The following is a 25,901-nucleotide window of genomic DNA, read 5'->3' as shown; positions in this document are numbered from 1 at the left end:
AAAAAAAAAAGAAATTAGTGGGGAATTAGGAAAGTAAATGTTGCTCTTCATAATAAATTCAACTGAAATGAACGAGGCAGGATAGTTTCCCCATTTGGTTAGGAAGCTGCGGAAATTGGGCTGTGATCATCCTGTCTCAGTGTAATTTGAGCCTTATGTGTTTATTTCCTCCTCAGGTGGAGGGCTGAGTTTTGATCTATGTCCACCCTATCTCAGCTGCCTGAAAGTACTTAATGATCACATGACCCTGGACATGGATGCTGTCCTGTCGGATTTTGTCCGTTCCACAGGCGCAGAGCCTGGGCTGGCCCGAGATCTCCTGGAAGGTAAGGAGTCATGAGGGGAGAATGAGAAGAAAGTAAAAGACTATAGTGGGGGCGCCTGGGTGGTTCAGTCAGTTAAGCGTCCAACTTTGGCTCAGGTCATGATCTCGAGGTTTGTGAGTTCGAGCCCTGAGTCTCTGTGCTGACAGCTCGGAGCCTGGAGCCTGCCCTCCCCTGCTCACACACTCTCTCTCTCTCTCTTTCAAAAATAAACGTAAAAAAATAAAACATAAATGATTAAAAGGTTATTGTTAGGATGACTTGGAACAGTTTAAAGTGATCCGAAAGGTACTTTGTGTATGGCAGGCCTTACATTTAAGTTGCTTCTGATGACTTTGTGTATGACTCACCATAATTTTAAAATGCAAAATCCCCTTTTTACCTTGAATTTTGGGGGTGGCTTTCTCCACTGTCAATTTGTGCTATGGTAATGCAAGTGAAATTTTATATTAGTCCACTAAGAGTGTAATTCTAGATCTGTAAGGTTTCCTCTTTATAAAAATGACTTTTGGGTTTTTGTATTTGGAATCATCCGTGGTTTTGTTTCTTTTCTTCCCTAATTTGTATAGATGGTTCTTTGTAGAGTGAATTAAGTTAATGTTTTCATTTTGCTGCCTTCGTTTACTTATATCTGTATATACCCATAAATGTGAACATTCTAGACTTTAAGATCCTCAAGGCTTGGAATCATGTCAGTAGGATCCTTTGCTTAGAGTCATAATTAACAGATGTTTTTTGACGATGGAAGTATATAATGATACAAATGGGTAAGCCTGTGGAGGAAGGGGCAGGTTAGGTTGTTAGCCTTAGCAAGGTGTGACAATTTGACATTTGCTTCTACCTGTTAATTAGGAGATGGAAGGTCTGGGTTTAAACTCCAGTATGCTAATTCAGGATGACTCTGCCCTTGACTGGCATTTTCAGTTTTATCTCCTGCCACCTTCTTATGTTTCAGCCTGTCCCCACTTGTCACCTTTCCCTGGTCACATTGTTTTTGAAGTCTGCAGTGTCTCTTCCTCCTTTGTTCTCCCCAAATTCTCCTCATCCTCCAGGATTCAGCTCAAAGGCTTCCTCTTCCTTTTGTAACATGTGTTGAATGCTGTACGCATTCAATATGTGTGAGGTACTTGAGATAAGATTATTTTATTCTTAAAGTCACTCTGCATTATAGGTTTTATTATCCCACTTTACAGTTTTAAAAACTGAGGCTCAGAGAAGTTAAAGAGGATCTGAACTCAGACAATCTGGTTTCAGAGGCTGGCTCTTCACAATTATGTTACAATTAATATTGATGTAATCCACCCCCCCCACCCCCCCCCCGCTGCACTTTCGCTTACTCGCGTGTGCACACACACGCGCACACACACACACTTCTGTGTTATGAAGGAAAAGTTGAGGGGGTAGTATGGAAGTATGAGAGAGAAACCTAATTTAGACGTAGGATACAGAAAGGCCTTTCTGAGAAAGTGACATTTGAGCTGAACCCGGAAGAGCGCGTGAGGGTAGCAAGACAAAGGGATGGACGAGAGAGTGTCGATACAGAAGCTTATGCAAGGAGCCCAAAAGGTGAAAGAGAGTTTGGCACGAGGTAGGAGGAGTGGAGCAAGAGTGGTAGGAAATGAGTAGAGAGGCAGGAAGCAGAATACGGGGGCCTTTGTAGACTGTGGTAAGAAGTTTCCATTTCATTCTGTGTTCAGTGGGAAGCTGGTGAAGCGTTGTAGTCAGGGGAGTGACATGATTGGATTTGAGCTTTGGGTGAAGGCTATAGAATGGATCGGAAGATGGCCAGAGAAGTGGTCAACCCAGTTAAGTCTGTTGCCACAGTTGAGGTGGGAGATGATAGTGGTGCTGTGGTGGCAGTAGAGAGAGAAGTGGATGGATTTAAGATAGGATTTCGAAGGGAAATCAAAGGGCCTGATCCTCATTTTTCCCCCTGCCTTTGTCTTTCTCTCTTGCTTTTTCTTTAAAAGCTAGCTTTGGTTGTAGTGTAAAGAACAGATTTGAGAGGGGAGATATTAGCAGAAGAGAGACTAGCTGAGCCCCTCCCAAAGACCAGGGGATGATCGTGAGACGTGCATGGGACAGTGACAATAGAGATGGGCAAGAAAGAACAGATTTTGAGAGATGTGTCATGAGTGCAAACATTGACTAGGTAGTGAGGGAAGAGGAGTCGGGTTTGAGTAGTGAGGAGCTGAAGACGAGGCCAGTTTCTGGCCTGGAGGGCTTGTGATGCCATTACAGATTTGGGGAATATAGAAGAAGGAGACGAAGCAAGTCTTAGGAAGGAGGATGATGAAGGGGGGCGCCTTCGGTTGGTGGCTCAGTCAGTTGAGCATCTCACTTTGGCTCAGGTCACGATCTCGCGGTTGATGAGTTCGAGCCCTGCCTCTGGCTCTGGGCTGACAGCTCAGAGCCTGGAGCTTGCTTAGGATTCTGTATCTCCTTCTCTCTCTGCCCCTCCCCTGCTCGTGCTCTGTCTCAAAAATAAATAAATGCTTAAAAAATAAATAAAAAAAAAAAGGAGGATGGACATTCAGTTTTGGACAAGCTGATTGTTAGGAGGATCTGATTTTAAGGAGTCTACCACAGAGTTGGAAATGCAGAGTCAGTGTTCAGTACGGTGTTCTGTATTTCCAACTGTGTGGTAAACCTTCATTCGTTCGTTTGTTGAGTCAGGAAAAAAGTCCTCATTCTTCAACAAATATATATTGAATACCTACTATGTGCCAGGTTCTAGGTGCTTGAATAAAACAAAACTGGCCTTATATTATAGCAGGAAACACAGTCAATAAATAATAAACATGATAACCAAGTCATTGGAAAGTATGTTATAAGGTATGAAGTGCTATGGAAAATGATAAGGGAAATGGTGAGATAGGTTGTGATTTTTACTTGGGTAGTCAAGGCAGGCCAAATTAAGAATGTGACATTTGAACAAACACCAGAAGGAGATGAGGAGTTGTCTGTGTAGAAAAAATTGAGGAAAGAACCTTCTAGGCAGTGGGGATAGTTGGTGGAAAATCTAAAGGTGGGAGCAGTCTTAGCTGTTTGTAGGAACGGCACAGAGGCCAGTATGACTGACGCAGTGTGAGCAAAGGGAGTTGGTAGAAATAGTGAATGTAATGGTTCAGAAGTAAATTCATTAGGCATTAATGATTCATGCAGCTTAACTGGAGAATTATAATAATCAAGACATCACAGCAACAGCAATAAATACATATATAAAGCTTTCTGTGTACTAGGGCTTTTAATTCATTTATCTTCATAACAGCCCTGCATGGAATCATCTCCATTTTCATAGTCAGGGAAATTGAAGCACAGAGAAAAACCTGGAAAAGTAGGCCAGGTCATAGAGGCGCCTGCGTGGCTCAGTCGGCTGAGCGTCCGACTTCGGCTCAGGTCATGATCTCAATGGTTTGTGGGTTCGAGCCCCACGTTGTGCTCTGTGCTGACAGCTCAGAGCCTGGAGCCTGCTTCGGATTCTTTGTCTCCTTCTCTCTCTGCCCCTCCCCCACTCACACTGTGTCTCACTCTGTCTCCCAAAAATAAATAAATGTAAAAAAAAAAAAAAGTAGGCCAGGTCATAGAAAGCCTTGAATGTCCGACACAGGAGTCTAGAATTTATTCTGTAGGCAGTGGCAAGAAATTCGCGATTTTGATTGTGGAACTGAAATGATCAGAATTGTGCTTTAGGACGCCTGGGTGGCTCAGTCGTTAAGCATCTGACTTTGGCTCAGGTCATGATCTCATGGTTCATGAGTTCAAATCCCACATTGGATGAGCTCGTGCCCCACATCGGGTGAGCTCGAGCCCCGCTTCAGGTGAACATGAGCCCACTTTGGGTAAAAAAAAACCCATGAGCCCCCACTTCTGGTGTGCCCTGGTTCATTCTCTCTCTCTCTCTCTCTCTCTCTCTCTCACTCTCACTCTCTCCCCCCCCCCCCCACACACACACTCACCCTTTGCTCACTTGTGCCCTCTCTCTCAACAACAAAAAAAGAACTGTGTTTTAAAAAGATTAATCTCATGGGATACTTTAGAGTGGATTGATGGGACGCTGGGTGATAGGAATTGAATTAAGTGGGTAGCAGATGGAATAGAAGAGAAAAAAGTGTGAACGATTATGTCTTAATGTGATTTATTGAGTAATACAACTGGAGAAAGCAGCAGAAAAATCTATTATGACAAATCTACCATTTAGGGTCTTTTCTTCAGTAGAGTAGTGATTCTTAAATTTAGGGGCAGTTAACAATTCCTTTTGGTAAGCTGATGACAGCTGTCAGCTCCTTCTATAGAAGAATGCACATACCTAGGCTAAGAACTCTCTGGATCTCAGAACTAAGAGACCTGGGCTTTCGTTGTACTTGTCCCTGGTGCAAACTAGCTCATTCTTTCTTTAGGCTTCCTCTGTGTTAGCTGTCAAACAAGGTCACTAGGTCTGCGTGGGCCCTTTCAGTCCAGAGACAAAGTGTCAGTGCTCACAGAGCTGACTTAGCAAATAGACAACAAGTAAATAAATAAATTGTGATACCGCACAGTGAAGTGTTAATGAAGAAAATTAAAGCAGGGTAAGGATTGGCAGAATGATGGACACGCTCATGAGCACATGCTTGCTAGTTTTGAAAAGGTGGTTTGAGTGATCGTTCTAGGTCTTTCCTCAATCTCCCTATACTCTGAGCACCCAGTTCCCTTTTTGCTTTGTCTCCTGCCAGGAAAGAATTGGGACGTGAGTGCCGCCCTCAGTGATTTTGAACAGCTACGTCAAGTTCGTGCTGGGAACCTGCCGCCACCCTTTAGTGAAGGGAGTGGTGGCTCCAGGACCCCTGAAAAAGGGTTTTCTGATAGAGAGTCTGCCCGCCCTCCCCGGCCCACCCTACAGCGGCAGGATGACATCGTTCAAGGTACTGGGGTAACTGAGGGGGTGTTTCTGTAGATGGAGTAGAAAGGAAGAGGGGACTGCTGAATGGAGTCATCCTTTGGAAATGACCCTATTCCTCCCCTGCCAAACTGAGGTGGCCTCAGTGTGTCTCGGTGCATTATGGGGATTACCCTGTATGAAGGTACCACACTGTCTCACTGCATCTTGAATATTACTCTGTAGCAAGGCCCTTTGCAGATACTGGGAGAGAACTAGAGGAAGGAGAACAATCTAGTTGTTGTGATAAGGTACATAAAGGTAAAATTCAAAGGATTATGGCCATTTACCTCTTTGGTTAATATTTGTCAGTGTCTATCAAAATTTAAAAATGCATGCGTACTCTGATTCAATTTGATTTCTAGAAATTTATCATATATGTGTATGTGCATGTGGGCGTATATATATGTCCTTTAAATAAATATATACATGCATACATAGACACATACACATATGTAGCATAAAGCTTGGAAATGAAAGCTTGAAAAAAAAGGACAAGTTAAAGCTTGAAAACAGCCTTTAATGTCCATTAAATAAATTAAAATCTATGTTGTGGAGTACTCGGCAGCCATTGGAAAGAATTAAGTAGAACTTGATGTGCTGTTTTTGAAGCATCTCTAAAATCTACTGAGAGAGGTAAGATGTAGTAGAGTTATATGGTGTGTTCTTGTTAGTGTTTTTTAAAATGATTTTAAAAGCTGTATGTGCTTCTGTGTGCATAAAAAATTCTAAAAGGATCCAAAAGTTTGCTTCGGGGGAAAGGATCAGAAATTTTGAATATGAGGGAGATTTCTTTGTAATACTTTGCACCTATTGATGGTATTTTGATTTTTTACCATGGGCTTATGGTACTTTTTATTTTTTTATTTTATTTATTTTTATTTTTATTTTTTGGTACTTTTTAAATACTTGAAAAAAATGGTTTAAAAAAGAACATCACTATGAAATAACTTTAGACAACTCTTGATTGACTTTGTGTGTCATCTCTGGCAAGTATTGTATTAAGAACTACTTCCCAACATAATTTTTAGCGATTTTAATAATCTTGATATAACTCAAGCCATGCAAAGGAATTGTAACATGACACTGAGCAGATTGTGATCACAGAATATCTGCTGGGGAATTGTAAGTGCCATGTAATTGAAACAAATGAAATGATTGGGGGCATTGTCTATGTTATTGTCTTTCTCTGTAGCATGTTAAGTGAGAATGACTGTACCTCTACAGTTCTGATAAATATGAGTATCGAGAAAAGTTGTAGTAAATAATGTAAGTAAATGATATTGATGGTAGATGAGAAAGTTCCCGGGTGATTTATCATTAGTTTTCTATAATGGAAATGCTTTCCTATGTTCTCCAAACAGTGAGAATTATCAGAGTGATTATTTGATTCAGTCTAGCCAAACGAAAGCCCCACTTCCCTTATTTCCTCTTTTTCCTACCAAACAGTGACCAAATTGCCAACTGAATGAGTCCCTATTATGTTGGGAAATGGAATTGAAAGAAGATAGAATCATGGGGAGAAGTTCAGGCAAATTCTCTTAAAAAGGGTAGAAAGAGGAATATATATTTGGTGCTAATATAAGTGCTTGCAAAAATATTACTTTCTATATTTCTCCATTTGTATTTGGCTTGAGCAAAAGGATTGGGAAATGTGGCAGCCAGTTAGATTCAGAGTTAGCCCCTGTGTGCTAGAAGAGGTAACCCTTGTCAAGAGGTAACTATCACCATGTGAGTGGAAAGTTCTCTGGGCTGTGTATGTTCTAAGGTAACTCCATTTCTCATTGCAGAAAAACGCCTGTCTAGGGGCATCTCCCACGCCAGCTCCAGCATTGTTTCCCTGGCCCGATCCCATGTCTCCTCCAATGGTGGGGGTGGGGGGAGCAGTGAGCACCCCCTGGAAATGCCCATCTGTGCCTTCCAGCTTCCAGATCTCACTGTGTACAACGAAGACTTCCGCAGCTTCATAGAGAGAGACCTTATTGAACAGTCCATGTTGGTTGCCTTGGAACAGGCAGGTCAGTGAGTGCTTCTTTTCCCAGGCCCTTCCCTCTGCTTTCCACCTGGAGGCAGCCACGTGGAGGGGCTGGCCTTGACCAATAGCTTCCAGTCTGAGTGTGGGATCTGACTGCAGTCAGAGTCAGGAATCAGTCAGATAAACATGCACCGAGCTAGGTGCTTCTTCTCAGGACACATATTAGACACTTTCCTCTGGAAATTTCCTGTTTGATGGAAGGGAAACCAGATATACACATGAAAGGCCCACACATGGGGAGAAAAATACAAACGAATTACAGTTGGCTCTGGAACTCCTTGTGACCAGAAAGACCCAAACTATAGATGATGTACGATGGTGGTTAATTTAGAAGTTCCATTTGTTTACATGAACCCTTCCCAAAAGATTTATTTGCCTTTACAATTGTGTTTGTCTTAAATTATTGTTAAAATTAGTTAATATGATGGGTTGGGGCTGCTGGGAATTCTGGGAAAAGCTAGTCAGGTATTAAAAAACTCCCTTGGAAGAAAGACTGGGGCTAGGAAGTAGGGGCATGGGTAAGAAGCTTTCATTTTTCATTCGGTACCTGTGTGCATCTATTTATACTTTTTTAAAAAGTTAGCACGTTATCTGGCTTAGTGACATTATAGGCCAATTTTTCTTTCTGTAGACTTTTCGGTAATTCAGGAAAACTTTTAAGCATGATTCATAAAATATTGTCCTCATATGAATAATGGGTTGGCAATTGTGGATGACCGTACAGGACCGAGACTCATTTTCTTAGGTGTTTCATGTACTTTGCTTGTTGCTCATGTTTTTTTTTTTTTTTTTTTTTTTTTCAACGTTTATTTATTTTTGGGACAGAGAAAGACAGAGCATGAATGGGGAGGGGCAGAGAGAGAGGGAGACACAGAATCGGAAACAGGCTCCAGGCTCTGAGCCATCAGCCCAGAGCCCGACACGGGGCTCGAACTCACGGACCGCGAGATCGTGACCTGGCTGAAGTCGGACGCTTAACCGACTGCGCCACCCAGGCGCCCCATGTTGCTCATGTTTTTAAAGTCATACCACATACAAGCTGACAACGCTGACTGTCACGTATGCAGATGATACTCACATGACACTTGGACTACATGCTTTGGTTTTTCTTTTACCGATGTTGGGTTTGTGCTGAGATTCACTGGCACAATATTCCCTGGTCTCCAGAGCAGAGTGAAGGAATCAGAGCCAGACCAAGTAGCTAACACAGATTTCAACCTGTGACTTTGGCCTCCTCACCTAACGCAGAGTTGCTCAATCTTAGCACTGTTGACATTTAGGACCAGATAATTCTTTGTTGTTTGAGCTGCCTGGTACATTATATTATGTTTAACAATCTCCCTGGCATCTACCCACTAGATGCCAGTAGCATCCCCCCTACCAATTGTGACAATCAAAAATATTTCCAGATACTGCCAAATGTCCCTTGGGTATTGATGAGCTCAGTGGTCCCCGTGTAACAACTGCTGATCTAACCAATCATGCTCTCCAGCTTCTGATGGACTAGGTGTAAGTGACGAAGGTATAAAGACAAACAGAGATGATTTTATTCTGGGTAGGCTTCCTACCCAAGTTTGGGTGGAGGCAAGTTGGGAGTTGTTTGAGGGCAAGGGGGTGGGAAGGATAATCTGCTCCTCTCCTTTTCCTCCTTTTTCTGTAGGGCGTTTGAACTGGTGGGTGAGTGTGGACCCTACCTGCCAGAGGCTGCTTCCTTTGGCAACTACTGGGGATGGAAACTGCCTTCTTCATGCAGCCTCCCTAGGTGAGTCTTGAAGATGATGTTCCATACCCTCCAAAAGCAATAGAATTAAATCTCATGTGCAGGACTTGATCCGGCTAACCTTGATCTTAGACAGAAGTAATGATACAGTGCGTGTGTACATGCTCGTGTACGCGCTAGTGTGTGTGCAGATGCACATGGGCATGCGGGACGGGATGGAGGAGAGCTCTGCCCTGGATTTTCAGCCTTGTTCAGAGGACATATGGAGAAGCCAGGACTTAGCATGGGTCCCGCTCCAAGAGCTGCCCCCCAGAAGTAGTGAGCAGCAAGCATACAAGCGCTATAGAGCTATGTGTGGATATCATTCTACTTAATGCTTCCCCTTCTGGTATATAAAAAAGATGTGTTTTCATCGGTTTCTGGGATATTTGCTTACTTTAATTGTACAACTTATTTATAATTCAATGTCTTTTGCCTTAGATCTTTAAAAAGTCTTCATTTTCCAACCATCCCTCCAGCTTTGATGCTGATGGCCATGTGCCAGACCCGCCTTATCTGCTGCTACCCTGTATTTTAGTTTGTTGGACTTACATCGGGAATAAGGGGCTTTCTATCAGGAGTTTGTAGGACGTGGTATATTCCCCCACTGTTAAGTTCTCGAAGTTCCTGAACCTCCAGAGTGGGAACATCTTTTCTTTCATGATTAAGTCGCTCTCCCCTATGTCACAGTGGGTTCTTTGAACCTGGCCTTCAGCCTGATTTCCTTCATGCTCGGGTATGTGCATCATAATTAATAAGTGGTGTGAAGTCATGGTAAAGTGTCCTACTGATGTGTTTCCTTGCCACAGGCATGTGGGGTTTCCATGATCGGGACTTGATGTTGCGTAAAGCTTTGTACGCACTGATGGAGAAAGGAGCTGAGAAGGAAGCATTAAAACGGCGCTGGAGGTGGCAGCAAACACAGCAGAATAAGGAGGTGAAGGAGTTTGGGTGGGAGCACCTTACTCCCCAGAGTTAGCTACACAAAATGCTCTGTGCTTCCCGTTAGGCAGTGTCTTCTGGGGTTTAATCAGTTGGCGCTCCTCTTGTAATCCTGGAAATTATAGAAAATGCAGACGATGCCATAGGGCCGATGCCTGCCTGATACAGTCACGAGAACTAGTGTGGGGAAGCCGAGACCTATAGAGGAGGTAGCTAATGTTGTGCTTCTCGTCAGGTAGGTGCTCAGGAAGCCTTCAGTAGCAGTCTTTTGCAAAATAAGATAATGACAAGTCCACAGGATTTTTGTATTGTTTTGGGTTTTTTGGCCTCTAATAAGGCTAGACCAATTTTTAAGGACTTCTATGTTTTCAATCCTTATAAAAATGTAAATGCTTAAAAATGTTGTTGGCTGTATGTACTATTTGCTTTTCATGTACTCTGTTTGAAAATCTTAAAAACATGCCTGTTAAATTGAGTTTTAATTGTACTTTTCAGGGGTTCAGCAGATGTTGAGACTGCTTTTGTATAAGAAAGTAACAATGGACTGTTTGTATTTTCTGTGTACTTTCCATCCCCATAACAGGGGTTGGGCAAACTATGGCCTATGGGACAAATCCCACCTACAGTTTTATAAAACAAAAAAAAGAAGAAGAAAAATTTATTGGAACACAGCCCTGCCCATTCATTTATGTGTGTTTGTTTATGTTAAGTGCTTTCCTCGTGTAGACTAGAACAGCAGCAGAATAGAGTAGTTGCATATGGCTCGCAAAGCCTAAAAGATTGACCGGCAGTTATGACAGAACAATGAAAGAGTTTGTCGACCCCTCACTTTAATATAATAATGATTCTGTACATTTCCATAAAGATAACAGGTCTCCCTCTTTCCTTTTCCTCTGGTTTTCTCTGTCTTCTGTGTTTATCTCATGCTCTTGTGTGTCTTTTTTTTTTCTTTTTTTCTTTTTTTTTTTTTTTTTTGCCATTTTTATGGCTGGGTGCTCTGGCCTAAATATGGGATTGTCTTTTCAGAAACTTTCCTTTTTCTTTCCATCTTCTTTCTTGTCACCTTTTATTGCTGTGTCATAACTGGCCATTGTATAGAACTAAGAGGTTTTGTTTTGTTTTTTTTTTAGTTATTAGAATTTTATGTCCTGAAGATTAAAATATGTAGGTAGAATGTGTCATGTTTCTTTCTTAAAAACAAAGAACCGTCGTTAAAATTAGGATAGTATTAAGATCAGAGTGCTGTCTTTGATCACCCAGTCTTCCCCAGAGGATTCCTGAGGGGAAATAGATGCACAGGGGCGAGGCCAAGTGGACGGCCCTCTTCACTACCACCGAATCCCACGCTCCCTGGTTAGCTGACACGGACCTCGTAGAGAGCTCCTTTGGCCTGAGCCAGAACCGGTCTCAAGTTGGCCTTCTTCACCACTGACTTCACTCCATACCCGAACCTTACATTTGCCTACTCCAGAGTCCAGAAAAGGCCAGACTAGAGCATTTAGCTATTAAGTAAAAGTTCGATACTGAAAATGTGGCCTAGAAAAGTGTTTTAGTTGAGACATTTAAAGTATTATACAGCATCTTGGACGTGGGAATGGAGGGAGGTGTGAGGGACTGGGGGGTAATCAGGACCAAATACCACACAAACTAAATTGGTTTTGATTTCTCAGGGCTTCTTGTTTTGTGTTGAAATTGGTGTCAACCAATTCAGTGAGGATGGGGTGCCTGACTGGCTCAGTCAGTAGAACATGTGGCTCTTGATCTCCGGGCTGTGAGTTTAGCCCCACGTCGAGTGTAGAGATTGTTTAAATAAATAGACTTAAAAAAAGAAAAAAATCAAACAAACCAGTAAGTACATTCTCAGGCTAGAAGGGTACACCATCTAGTGGCTGTGTGTATAAAAACAGGAAGCTGAAATAGGTGAGAGGAAGACGGAGAGTGACCAGAGCACCCAGTATATATTGCCTGTGCATTGTTCTTTTTATTTTTAATAGAAAACTTTGTTACAGAATTTTACAAACAGAAAATAGCTTTGTCACTTTTTTGTTATTAAGATTAAATGTGCTTATAACAGCTCTTTAGTTCTAAAATTTGTTCCTCATGCCCTTCATGTTTCCAGTGTGATTCTTTCTACTCTGTCAATGTGTGTTTAAGCAGTATAAACTCATGTAAATATTAGCGTAAGCCAAATACAATTAACAACAACTGTTCACCAGGTGAACAACTGGTGTTCACCAGGTGGCAGGGAGTAGGCTGCTCCAGACAGAAGGAACAAGCGAGACGAAGGCTCAAGCACAAAGTAACACAGTGCATTCAAGGAATTACAGATAATTAAATGATGCCTTCGAGAGGTGGGTAGGGGCCAGGAAGTGGACTTTGTATGCTATGCTTATGGAGTTTGAGCTATATCTTGTAGGTAACGATGGTTCTGAAAAGAATTTGTGACAGGACGCAAACATCAGATTTTAATTTTGGAAAAATCTTTCTGTTAGCATTGTAGGAGGTGGATGAGAAGAATGCAGACTAGAGTAGTGATAACATTTAAGGGTCCATCACAGTAGTTCATGCTTTATAATTGTTGACTAAGGAATCCAGGTGTGGAGTGGGTACAAGGAGGGGAGTCTTTGGTACCCTCCCTGGTTTCTAGCTTGGGTGTTTGGCTGTTACTCTGTGCTCTTCACTAAGGCAGGAATACAGGAGGAAGAGTGTGGTGTTGGAAGAGGTAGGAGTTCAGTTTTGACTCCATAGAGTTTGAGATAGTCATGGGCAGGTAGCCATCTTCAGTAGGCAGCTGGATATGAATATAGAAATTAAGACGAAGTCTGGACTGGAGGGGACATTTTAGAGTCCTGAGCATATAGATGGCAGTAGATGAGATTATGGCAGTAGAAGAAATCACCCAGAAGGGAGCAAGGCTGCTGATATTGTTGACACAACACCAATAGTGCTAGGGTGGACAGAGTTGAGAGAGACAGGAGAAAGTAGTATTGTGGAAGCTAAAGGAAAAGGAAGTTTAACAAGGAGTTGAAATCTGTGTGAAGGCTGAGAAAGATGAGAACCAAAGAATCCACTGAATTTGGGAATTAGAAGGTCATTATCCTTTGCCAGAGTTGGTTAGGTGAAGTCATGTAAATGGGGTAAGGGGTGTAGGCTGAGGAAAGAAACAGAAGCTAGACCACAATGGGCTGGAAAAGAGTGGAAGAAGAAGAAGTGTGAGAGAGAGCCGAAACTTCTGTGGATCTTGACTAGGAAAGGGAGAAGAGTTGTGACTTTGTAGTACACATTATAAGCCAAGGCCAAGAGAATAGGCAGTGGGACAGTGTGACTGAGTTGAACAGCTACTGCCTTGAGAACCTAGCCTCTAATTGCTTCATCTCTCCTGCCTGTCTTTCACACAGTCAGGGCTGGTTTACACAGAGGATGAGTGGCAGAAGGAATGGAATGAGCTGATCAAGCTTGCCTCGAGTGAACCCCGCATGCATCTAGGTACCAACGGAGCCAACTGTGGTGGGTAAGTATGGCTAAGTGGGGGAGTAGAAAATAATCTTTACTGAGTCCTCAGTGTCCAAAGAACTTGAGGCTAAGAGGATTGTTAGAAGGAAAGAGAGGGGCCATTGCAAGGACAAAGAAGGGTGTAACAGCATGGTATGTTCTAGGAACTACAAGCAGTTTGGCGTTGCCAGAATACAGAGTATGTAGTATAGAGTGATAGACTAGGCTGGGTAACCACAGTTTCGTGTGCTATGCTGAGGTTTCTGTTGTGCCATGTTAAGGAATTAAAACCATATCCTATCCAGATGTTGAGAAACTTCAGGACAGACAACTCTCTTTCCTCAATAAATACATTGCAAGGAAAATAGAAAGGGAAAGGGAACCTAAGTTTAAAGACACTTAGACAAATCAACTAGTGGGAACCTATGGACATTTATGACAGTTGGGGAAATGTAAACAATGTCTACATGTTTGATTATTGTTAAAATTTTGAAATGTGATATTTATGGTTATGTGGTTGTTTTTAAATGTCTTTTTTTTTTAGAGATAGAAACTGGAAATTTTATGGATGAAATGATATGTCTAGGATTTGATTCAAAATAATCTGGTGGGGTGGGGGTGTGGGTGGGAGTTAACAGGGAAATAGATCAAGGTCTAGGTGAACACAACCTTGACCATGTGTTTTATAATTGTTGAAGCTGGGTGATGGACACATGAAAGTCTAGGTGTAATATTCTTTCTAGTTGTGAATGTTTAAAATTTTGAAATTTTCTGAAACACAAAGTTAAAAATGATAACCTAGCCAAACTTTATTGTGCATAAGAATAATCTGGGAGACTTGTTAAAATGTAGATTTGGGAGGGGCGCCTGGGTGGGTGACTCAGTCGGTTAAGCATCCAACTTTGGCTCAGGTCATGATCTCACGGTTTGTGGGTTCGAGCCCTGCGTCGGGCTCTGTGCTGACAGCTCAGAGCCTGGAACCTGCTTCAGATTCTGTGTCTTCCCCTCCCTCTGCCCCTCCTCTGCTCATGCTGTGTCTCTCTCTGTCTCTCAATAATAAATAAACGTTAAAAAAATTTTTTTAATGCAGATTTGGGGACCTTCACTCTAAGGAAGTCCAGTTGAGTTGGACTGAGCTCAGGCCCAGAAATCTGCATCTGTCCCAAGCACCCAGTGTTGAATAACATTGCTTCAGGGGGCAGGAAGCTACTGTATTGTGCGCATGCGAGTGACGGGAGCCAAAGTCGTGTATTTGAACATACTGCCAGCAGAGTGGGTGGAGAAGTGGAGGGCAGTGAGACTGGGTACAGTTGTGGGAATCCAGGAGAGAGGGCCATGGGTGTGACTAAGCAGTGGACTGCAGACAGGCCAGAGGAGGTAGATACAAGAGACACGGAAGAGATGGAATTGGTCAAGCCAGGTGATTAACTGAAGATTAAAGGGTAAATATTTCCCAGATTTCTGATTAGGCTACTAGTAGATGGTGAAGTGAGATACTGTTCTTTACGGAATGGACCTTGGAAGAGGAATTTTTGTTTCTTTTGTTTGTGTAGAACATGATGCATATGGTATGTGGGTGGTTGTAGTGGGTAAAGCGGAACTACACAGCTGTGTACTGAGCTATAGCGTAAAGCGAATTGGGGAAGGCTGTTGAACAAGATTGGTTTTAGCAGAGGGATTACCTCCAGATTCCTAATACAACTTTAACTTTAGGGCCTTCAGATCTCTTTTCTTGGATTTCCCCATCTGTGAAATGGGATTAGAAATAGCCATGGTAGCATAACATAATCAGGTATGTCCGTGGCAGCCTTAAGATGAGAAAACCAGGAAAGGACATTCCTCTTTTTGTCTTTGCACAACTGATCTTCAAGGGCGTCTTGTTGTGTTTTCTTCCCCTTCCCCTCCACAATCTTCTCTCCTGTAACTCTAGGGTGGAGAGCTCAGAGGAGCCCGTGTATGAGAGCCTAGAAGAATTCCACGTCTTTGTCCTTGCCCATGTACTTAGGAGGCCCATAGTTGTTGTGGCCGACACCATGCTGAGGGACTCTGGTGGGGAAGGTGAGTCAGTCCTCATGCCCTGAGCACCTTCTGTTTGCAGAGCCTTGGCTGAGCACTGGGAGGAGGGAAGGAAGGGGCTACATAGACCCCTGGGGAGAAGCAAGGTATACATGAGAACAGTGCAAAACTCTCAAGAGATTAAGAGCACAGTGGTTGGGATTAATTGATGAGGCTTCTTAGGAAAGAATGATGAACAAGGGGTTAGAATTAATGAAAGGGGGGAACTCACTTGGTAGAGTGGGTGTGGGGATTACCCTGCAGGCAGGAACACATCCTGAATAACAATCTTTGTGGTTTGCTGCAGCATTTGCCCCTATTCCCTTTGGGGGAATCTATCTGCCTTTGGAGGTCCCAGCCAGCCAGTGTCACCGCTCCCCTCTGGTGCTCGCCTATGATCAGGCCCACTTTTCTGCACTTGTGTCCATGGAGCAGAAGGAGACCGCCAAGGAACAAGGTGCTGAATGCAGTGCTGGTGTCTGTGGTGTCTTTTGGTGCTTTCTTCTCACTTGGAGAAACTGAAATGGGAGAGAATGTAGCAGGAAAGAATTAAGTGACACGCAAACCCAGACCACGCACATTGATACGGTTTTACTAAGCTAAAGATAAACTGGGGTTTTTTAATTAAAAATAAATACTGTTTTTAAGAACAGCTTTGGGGAGAACACAGTAACCTGCCTGTATTTACTGCTCCCCATTCTGGAGTAAAGAGTGAATGTATTAAGGACACAGAACCTTCCCAGTGATGCTTTGCTGTATTTGCCTTATTCCTCGAACCCACATTAACTGGCAAGAACATCGTGAGTGTTCCTTGACTGACTGCTGGGGAGTCATGGAGATTAGTGGCCTAAATTGTGTGCTGGCTCGTAAGGGGAAACCAGTCTGTTCATTTTTAATGCCTGGGGATTTCACTTGTGAAACCTGAGAAGCGAGCTCATTAGAGACCTGTGATACAATTCAGCCTCCTTTTTAATGAAGTTCGTTTGTGTTCAGTTGCCTTCCTCTCTCCTCAAGAAGACTCCTTGACGACATGTTTCTTCCTCCCCAGCTGTGATCCCACTCACGGATTCGGAGCATAAGCTGCTGCCCTTGCACTTTGCTGTGGACCCTGGAAAGGGCTGGGAGTGGGGCAGAGATGACAGTGACAACGTCCGATTGGCCAGGTGAGGCAGGCCCACCTGCTAGGTGGCTGCAGTCTCTTCCACAAAAAGCGTCCATTTCCCTGGGAATTTCTCCTCAGCCCACAGGGAAGACAGTTACATCTTGACTCCAGTGTTTTGGGGAAGATGGAAAAGTGGGGGACGTGTTGGGCACCAGGAATCTTGCAACATGCAGCTTGCCTTGTCTTCCCACGAAAGAGATGGGAATCTGGGATCTCAACTTGGTCTTTCCTTATACTATGAAGGGTGTTCTGCTGTTACACCCCACAGTCTCCCAAACAGTGATCAGAAAATCAAGATTATCAAATCATGGGGCACCTGGATAGCTCAGTCGGTTAAGCATCTCGCGGTTCATGATCATGATCTCGCGGTTTTTGAATTCCAGCACCGCATCGGGATCTGTGCTGACAGCTCAGAGCCTGGAGCCTGCTCTGGATTCTGTGTCTCCCTCTCTCTGCTCCTCCCCCGATCGCACTCTCTCTCTCAAAAATAAACATTAAAAAAAAAAAAAATCAAATCACACTTTTTTCTTAGCCCAAGTGAGAGGGTGTTTATTTATTTAAAAAAAAAATTTAGGTTATTTATTTTGAGAGAGAGAGAGAGAGAGAGAGAGAGAGCGTGCCTGTGCCTGAGTGTGGGAGGGGCAAGAGAGAGAGGGAGAGAGAATTACAAGTGGGCCCTATGCCACGAAGAGCTGGATGTGGGGCTTGATCTCATGAACCATGAGATCATGACCTGAGCTGAAATCAAGAGTCAGATGCTTAACCGACTTAGCCACCCAGGCACCCCTATTTTTAAAAAAAATTTTATAGGGGCACCAAATTTTTTTTTTTCAACGTTTATTTATTTTGGGGACAGAGAGAGACAGAGCATGAACGGGGGAGGGGCAGAGAGAGAGGGAGACACAGAATCGGAAACAGGCTCCAGGCTCTGAGCCATCAGCCCTGAGCCCGACGCGGGGCTCGAACTCACGGACCGCGAGATCGTGACCTGGCTGAAGTCGGACGCTTAACCGACTGCGCCACCCAGGCGCCCCTAAAAAAAATTTTAAAGATTGATTATTTATTTATGAGAGTGAATGAGTGAGTGAATGAGTGAATGGGAGAGGGGCAGAGAGAGGTAGAGAGAGAAACCCAAGCAGCCTCCTCACTGCCAGTGCAGAGGCTAACTTGGGGCCCAAACCCATGAACCATGAGATCATGACCTGAGCTGAAATCAAGAGTTGGACACTCAGCTGACTCAGCCACCCAGACGCCCCTAAAGATTTTACCCTTTAAGTGATCTCTACACCTAACACAGGGCTCAAACTTACAAGCGTCGCAGGCTGTACTGACTGAGCTAGCCAGGTGCCCCATGAGAGGGGTTTTTAAATAATTGGCCAAAGTGGTTTGCTCTGGATTGTTGCCTTTCTGGAATTTAAATAGCCAGAAAGATTTGTTCTCCCTGCCTGTCACCCTCCCCCAAGCCCTCCAGTGGGTTTAGTCTTCTACCTGAGCCCTCCACAGCTTCCAGGGAACAGTGTATGAATATAAAAGTTCTGCCCTTCCCTCTGACACAGTGTTTCCTTCTTTGGGTTCCCTGACCCTGGGGATCTAATTGAGAGGGTTTGATTTAAAAATTCAGAGTTTATGGCTTTTAAAGTATGTTCTCACCTACCTATCAAAAACTCCCTCTTGGGGCGCCTGGGTGGCGCAGTCGGTTAAGCGTCCGACTTCAGCCAGGTCACGATCTCGCGGTCCGCGGGTTCGAGCCCCGCGTCGGGCTCTGGGCTGATGGCTCAGAGCCTGGAGCCTGTTTCCGATTCTGTGTCTCCCTCTCTCTCTGCCCCTCCCTCATTCATGCTCTGTCTCTCTCTGTCCCAAAAATAAATAAACGTTGAAAAAAAAAATTAAAAAAAAAAAAAAACTCCCTCTTAATATTTATACTAGCAGCAGTAATAATGGCTACTGTTTAGTATTTCCTGTATTCCAGACGTTATCCTGGGTCCTTTCCAAATACTGTTTTAATCTTCATAACAACCCTACAGGGTAGATGTTATCTACACCCATTATCAACCCCAACTGAGTTTTAGGGAGGGTGAAGTGGCTTGCCTCCGGGCCATAGAAACACTAATTGGTGGACCTAGAATTCAAACCCAGCCTCATCAGAGTCCCAAGCCTTGTAGCCCTCTCCCATCCTATCTCCCAGCTGGCTCATACTGCTTTGCCTTTTAAAGGTCACAGTATGTTTTTAATTCTTTTTCTCCTCCTCACAGTGTAATCCTGTCCCTAGAGGTCAAATTGCACCTGCTGCATGGCTACATGAATGTGAAGTGGATCCCAGTGTCCTCTGATGCACAGGTGAGGACTTCTGCACCCTCATTTGCAATGAAGGGAAGCCAAGGAGACCTGGTGGTGGTCTCTTCTGAATCCCTTCTGAATGGTAGCTTGTAATTCAAGGTTAGGAATAAGTGGGTAAGTTCCAAAAGACACTTTTTCCTGCCATTCTATCTGTTAGTGCCCTCTGTTTTCCATAGCTCCTTTCCAGCCAAGCTCTACTTTGTGATACTAAAACACATTCTTCAAGAAAAGTTTCCTAGACACTTTGGTGAACTTGAGATGGTCATTACTTTGTCCCAAGCCTTGTAAATATAGACCTCTGTGGTGGTGGGTACAAGAGGAGACAGAATAGCTTAAGAGATCTCGATTCAGGAGGTTTGGAGGCTGTCATCATTATGCATAGAGCAGGAACACAGGAGCAAAGGCAAACTGACGGACTCCAGTGCTGAATGTCTAAAAGTTGGGGGGATGCAGAATGGTCAGACCTGGCTATGGTTAGTCAAGACTTCGTTGAGATTACCTCTGGGCAGAATCTGGTATAGAGAAATTTATAACAAAGGACACACTCTAGTGTCTATGGATATTCTTCCTTCTTACCCAGAGGCCGTGTATTGTGTTAGTTGCTCATTGCTGCAGAAGAGCCTCAGGCTTCACTTTGACATCTCCTTATTACAGGAGGGAGTCAAATTGTGGGGGCGAGGTAAAAGTTAGCTAGTAGACACAATGCTCCCTGCTCCATGGGAGAGCTGACTGGAGCTGAGAAAGGACAGTGCCCTCCTAGGTAACCACTCACCTGCCATGACAGCAGTCCTTCTCTGAAAGTAGGCAGGCTCTCCAGGGATGGGGTTTATAGGGGGGTTAGCAGCCCTTTTCCACTTGGCTAATGCCTGTAGCAACGCTGCAGCGAGCCCCATGAGCCAGAGGTATGAGCTAGGGGTCCCCGGGGACTTCCCTCAACCAGACCAATGGGACAAACATAACACTGCTCTAATTTCCCCTCAGGCTCCTCTGGCCCAACCTGAGTCCCCCACAGCCTCAGCTGGAGATGAGCCCCGGTCCACTCCTGAGTCTGGGGAATCAGACAAAGAGTCCGTTGGCAGCAGTTCCACGAGCAATGAGGGCAGCAAGCGGAAAGAGAAGGCAAAACGAGGTCGAGAGAAAGACAAGAAGAGAGCAGACTCCGTGGCTAACAAACTGGGCAGCTTTGGCAAAACCTTGGGCAGCAAGCTCAAGAAGAACATGGGCGGCCTGATGCACAGCAAGGGTTCTAAGCCCGGAGGGATGGGAGCAGGGGCGGGGGTAAGCAGCGGCACTGAGACACTGGAGAAGAAGAAGAAGAACTCCCTGAAGAGCTGGAAGGCGGGCAAGGAGGAGGCAGCTGGGGACGGGCCTGTGTCTGAGAAGCCCACGGCGGAGTCTGTCGGTAACGGAGGGAGCAAGTATAGCCAGGAGGTGATGCAAAGCCTGAGCATCATGAGGATTGCAATGCAAGGGGAGGGGAAGTTTATTTTTGTTGGAACCCTGAAGATGGGTCACCGTCATCAGTATCAGGAGGAAATGATCCAGCGCTACCTTTCTGATGCCGAAGAGCGATTCCTGGCAGAGCAGAAGCAGAAAGAAGCAGAGAGGAAGCTCCTGAATGGAGGGCTAGGCGGCGGGCCTCCTCCAGCCAAAAAGCCAGAGCCAGATGGTGGGGAGGAGTTGCTGACTGCCCCTCCAGCAGAGTCCAAGGCGATGGCATTCTCTGCTGGCTACCCCGGGGGCTTTACTGTCCCTCGGTCTACAGGGGCTGGGGTCCACTGCCAGGAGCCCCGGCGGCAGCTGGCAGGGGGTCCTTGTGGGGGAGGCCTACCACCATATGCCACCTTCCCCAGACAGTGCCCTCCAGGGCGACCCTACCCCCATCAGGACTGCATCCCTTCTCTGGAGCCAGGCAGTCACTCCAAGGATGGCGGTCACAGGGGTGCGTTGTTACCACTCCCCTTCCGCGTGGCTGATTCCTATAGCAACGGCTACAGAGAGCCCCCTGAGCCAGATGGATGGGCTGGAGGTCCCCGGGGGTTTCCTCCAGCCCAGACCAAATGCAAACAACCGAACTGCAGCTTCTATGGACACCCGGAGACAAACAACTTCTGCTCCTGCTGTTACAGGGAAGAACTGAGGAGGAGGGAGCGGGAACCCGGTGGGGAGCTGCTGGTGCACAGGTTCTGAGCGGGGGAACCTTGGAGGGCAAGGGGGCTAAACAAAGAGAGTTAAGCTCCACTAATTGGCTCATCAAGACCCAGCCCCCATGCAAATGGGGCAAATGCAGTAACGTTGGTGGGAGCCTGGCTGGAAACTTTGAAGTGGGTGCGCGCTCGAGAGCTGCCAGGCTGGCAAGAGCAGGGCAGGGCCAGACGGTGCCTGGAGGGCTCCACTGGTCCTTTGCCAATCTTGATGGGACTGAGGAAGTATGGGGTGGGGCGGGGAGATGCTGATTCTGTCTCATAACTGCTTGGGTACACCCCAGGACCTAAGGGAAAGAGGGGAAGGTTTAGTGTGTGGGAGTGGGGAGGTGGGCAGAAGTGGGGGGGGGGGGAGCAGGCAAAGGAGGTTCTCAGTCAATAAAAGAAAAAACAGACCAAAGTCCTTGTAGGTTGGAAAAAAGCACATGATGGTGGAGTTGGGAGTGTGGAGGGAAACTGGGAAATTAGATAAATTTGCTATTGGTTTGAATTAAGGTAGGAATTAGGGTTGGATAAATTCTTCCTCCTGAAGGATCTGGAAAGACTAGGCAGTAATGTGTGCTCACAGGTGCTTATTAGGAGGGGGTTAGTTGAAATTGGTTTGTTGAGATGGGAAAGGGAAGAACTTAAAAGGGGAATCCTTTTCCTCTCGAGTTTTATTTCCTTCTAAACAGTCTTGCTGATCGCCCTCTATCTTTTCCTCATCCTTTTTGAGGGCTGAGCCTCAGCTAAGTTAAGATTGTGATTTTTTTTTTTTAAACGACTTTAATTTTATTTAAATAAAAAAAGTTCCCTCTGGGGAAGGGAGGAGTGACAAGAAGAGCAGCTGTGTGGGCTGAGTCTTCTCCAGGCAGCGGGGTGCACAGGTGATCCTTTTGTAACTACTTAGCAATAACCACACAGTGAGGTTTGAGTGCACCCCGGGAAGGGTGGGAGCAGGACAGACCTCTGGCCAGACTGTTTTAAACAAAACCAAAAACCTAAATAGAACACTACCATCCTCTGCTGCTGCATTTCTGTAGAAAGCAACTTATTTTGACTTTTTTGTTTTTAAGGAAAAGAAAAAGACCCCAGTGAACAAAAACGTTTTAAAAAAGTGGTTGTTTTTGTTTTTGTTTTTTCCTATTTAAGTGATTCTTTCTCCTTCCTCTCTACTTTTGGAGAATGAACTTAACATCCCGGCTTCTTTTGTTAAGCCATAGCTGACCTTAATCTGTGGTTAGTTTATTAAAATAATTAAAAAAATACTTTGTAAGAAGACATATTTTTGATAATAGGATTGATGTTAAAACGCGGGGGTAGGGGTTAGGGGCAATTTATAAAAAAGGTAGTTAGAGAAATATATTTTAGTGAACTGTAACCACAGATCACAGATTCCTCCCAATGAGCTGATATGTTCTTTGGGTTTTCCCTCTTACCCTGACTCAACCCTTTTCCCCAGGGGGTGGAGTGGGCCTATGGACACAGAAGGGGAAGCCCCTTTGCATTTTGCACAAAGCACAAATCTGGCCAGCCTTCACTCTGGCCAGCACCATTTCTAAGAGCTTTAAACTGGAGAACCTATCCTGGGCCAATTTTCCTTTTTCTTTCTTTTTTTTCTGGGGGAAAAAAATCAACTATGCAATTGTATACACTCCTGGGTGCATACGAAGAAGGGGAATAAGTGTACTTAAGTGTCCAGAGTGTTAATTGGGGCTATTTTTCTGTACGTGGATTTCTCTTTTGAGATATGTACTCCTAACCCATCTCATGGACTGTAATCCCCACATTTGCTCTCTAAACCGGACGAGGGCTGGATGTGTGTGTTGGAGACCTGTAATTGCCATATGTTGCTTCTGCCCAATCAGGAAAGTTGTCATCCCACCGTACCCCTTGGTAACAAAGCCCATCAAGACCATCCTCTTCATTGGAACTGCTCACAATTTAGCAAGGTTACTCTCTCCTCAGCAAACTTGAAGGTCACTTATTTTTTAAATCTGATGTCTGTTGATTTAATAATTTCCTATAGCTATTAATACTTAGGCTTTTATTTGAAAATAGGATGGTTTTAAAGAAGCAATGAGGTCAAAGGAGATTGGTTCTAAAGGAGGGGATGTATATATTTCTGGGCAGGGCTGGGACTAGTAGGAGATGAGCGCTTCCCTTGGGTACAAAATGTAAGGGGTATTGAAAAACTCAGTAATTAAGACGAATACTGTTTTAACAGTGTTTCAAAAATAATGCAAAAATATCCATAATGAATAAAACACCAAAATCTTGAAGACAGAATCCAACGGGACTGAGATTAGGGTGAGGGAAATAAGCTGAATTGAGCAGGTTGAATCCTATCTTTAAAATTTTGATACTTAGTGGATTTGATACTGTGGATTTTTTACGTTGGTCTTGATTTTCAAAAAATACTGCACTAAGATAGTAGGTTGGTTTATTGAGTTTTGGGGCACCCTTTAAATTCTGTGCCCAAAGTGAGTGCCTTGCTCACCTCACTCCGTCTCTGGGGTTAGAACAACACTGGTGAGACTACCACCTCGTGAAACACTGTCCCCTGAGGGCACCCGAACAACAGGTGGCTCCAGCTCACACCTTGCACACTCACCCTGCTTTCCCATAGGTGCCGTCTACCGCATAGGATTCTGGCCTGGACCAATAAAAGTGGAAACAGACCAGGGGTTTTCCCAGAGAATAAAACCAGGAAAGTTTTGATTCTCCACTGGACTGCTGTGTTTGGGTTTGATTTGTTATTAGATTCTAGTTAATACTTTTGTTTTTAAAAACTGAGGACAAATGAACAAAAACAGAAACTTTGTGTCATGTTTGTTTTTGTTTTGATTTATAAACTAACCAATCTCAATTCCTTTTGGCCTCTTTTCAAATAAAAACCGTGGAAATTCTGGGGGTGGCCTAGGGGTGAGTATGGTAAAACAGGGCTTTATTTAGGCCCTATGGCTTTTTATTCAGAAATAAATTATTTTTGTTTAATTTGGGAAGGTAACTATTTATTGAGGCATTAAAAAAAATTCTCCATTCTAAGGATGAGGGATCCTGAGTCCATGGATGTTTTTCTATAGGGATGAGTAGACTGTTTTTGCTTTATTCTTTGAGGGGGTTGTGTGGGATGGAGGGTGAAGGAATAATGCCTGGGGAATGAAAACAGACTCTGGTTGGTTTGTGGTATTTTGGGAAGATGAGGGGGTGGGGGAGAGGTAGGCCCATGCAATTACTGTGCTCAGGAGAAGGGAGGAGAGGGGTCCGTGACGTTGGCCCAAAATGAGCAAGAATTCCTTGGTTAAGGAAGGGTACGTGGGTGAAGGGGGAGGCAGATCCCGTAACCCTCGCTGAGGGATGGTATCTCTCAGGCTTAAATAAGTGCACTTAGTTCCTTTAACCCAGGGCACGGGGGGTGTCTACTGAGGTTTTTATTGGAGAAGGGAAATACTTAGGGTCATTTTTCCCCTTTGAAGACAGCGCTACCCCTCCACCCTACGTTTTCCACCCCAGCCCTGATGCAGCAAGTATACTATAGGATAGGCCTCCAGATTCCTACCTTAACCTGCGCTCATTTTGTTGAGAGTTAAAAAATTTAATCAAAAGTTTTTCCCTCATACAGGATTCTATCAACAAAATAAAAACATTATATAAAAACATTTTTTTAAAGATTCAATCTCTTCATGGAGTGGGGATGGTGTTAAACTCGGTGCTGTACAGAGCCCTCTCCTGTTGGCTCAGTTTCTTAAGAGAAACTAAAGCTCACAGACCAATAAAACAAAAATCAGCCATGACTTCGTATTATGCACTTGGGAGGTGACACCTAGGCAGGAAAAATGGAGCTGGTTCTGAATGATCTCTGAGAACCTAGCTTTTGCCATTCTTGCTCCTTTCTAAACAACCACACATCTAAGGTTCGTCCCATTTCATCTTTCCCATTAGAGATTCTAAGATGATTGTCCCTGCGTTCCTTGGAAACCAGTTACTCTGGACTTTGTGTCCTCTTCTTTCTCCAAGCAGTCAGTGCCCCAGACTCACGTGAGAAGACAATTAGAAGCCCCTTCCTGGCCTGCAGAATCACCTACCTGCACCCCAGATTTTTCCAATTTCTTCCCCCTCTCCCCCCGAGGCCCTTCAACTGCAGATTCAGTGACTTGTCCAGGCACTCTTGTCCCTCTCACTTTGTGGATACCCAGCCTGCAAATCGCAGGGTGTTTTGCCCCTGTACTTAAGTTGAGTAATGAAATACTTCTTATGACGTAGTCCCTCACGTAGACTTTCTCCAAGCCACCGCCCTTCCCTGGCTACGTGGGTAAGGGGCGGTGGAAAAGGGGAACGGAAGCCGGCTGACGCTGGCCGAGGGTAACGTGCAGAGCGGTGGGGGGTGGGGAGGACCTTGGCCTCTTTCTGTGCTTATAACTGGATCTGTGACTCATCTTGTGAGTCACTCAGCTCCACCTCCCTCCTCCAGCTGCCCCTCCCAGCAGCCTTCTCTCTTGGCACAAACCTGCAGCTAGACCAGGATTCTGAAAATGGAAAAATCTGATACAGCCCCTTGCTTCTACATCCTTCCTTCCATCCACTAAAACCTCCACTAGTGTGTGGGGTACCGAGAGATGGTCCTCCTAGGACTTCGCCCTCAGCTGCCGCCCCTTTGCATTCCTTGCGCTGATCCAAGTCACCCACTTTTTTCTG

The 25,901-nt window shown here is 44.6% G+C and overlaps 1 protein-coding gene across 1 annotated transcript in view; it reads left to right on the top strand.

The window, feature by feature from the left end:
• Window positions 1–24,865, top strand: part of OTUD7B (OTU deubiquitinase 7B) — a 55,220-nt gene extending 30,355 nt beyond the window's left edge. The window contains exons 2-12 of the mRNA XM_043576109.1: window positions 177–326; window positions 5,036–5,224; window positions 7,029–7,256; window positions 8,934–9,035; window positions 9,842–9,969; window positions 13,373–13,485; window positions 15,397–15,524; window positions 15,829–15,978; window positions 16,570–16,684; window positions 18,936–19,020; window positions 20,002–24,865. Of these exons, the coding sequence (XP_043432044.1) occupies window positions 242–326; window positions 5,036–5,224; window positions 7,029–7,256; window positions 8,934–9,035; window positions 9,842–9,969; window positions 13,373–13,485; window positions 15,397–15,524; window positions 15,829–15,978; window positions 16,570–16,684; window positions 18,936–19,020; window positions 20,002–21,210 (2,532 nt within the window). The 5' untranslated portion in view covers window positions 177–241 and the 3' untranslated portion in view covers window positions 21,211–24,865. The remainder of the gene's footprint in view (window positions 1–176; window positions 327–5,035; window positions 5,225–7,028; window positions 7,257–8,933; window positions 9,036–9,841; window positions 9,970–13,372; window positions 13,486–15,396; window positions 15,525–15,828; window positions 15,979–16,569; window positions 16,685–18,935; window positions 19,021–20,001) is intronic.
• The last annotated feature ends 1,036 nt before the right edge of the window (window positions 24,866–25,901 follow it).

The sequence above is a fragment of the Prionailurus bengalensis genome, chromosome C1 (genome assembly GCF_016509475.1).
Source record: "Prionailurus bengalensis isolate Pbe53 chromosome C1, Fcat_Pben_1.1_paternal_pri, whole genome shotgun sequence".
Classification (NCBI taxonomy): Eukaryota; Metazoa; Chordata; class Mammalia; order Carnivora; family Felidae; genus Prionailurus; species Prionailurus bengalensis.
This window is presented reverse-complemented; position numbering and strand designations above follow the sequence as displayed.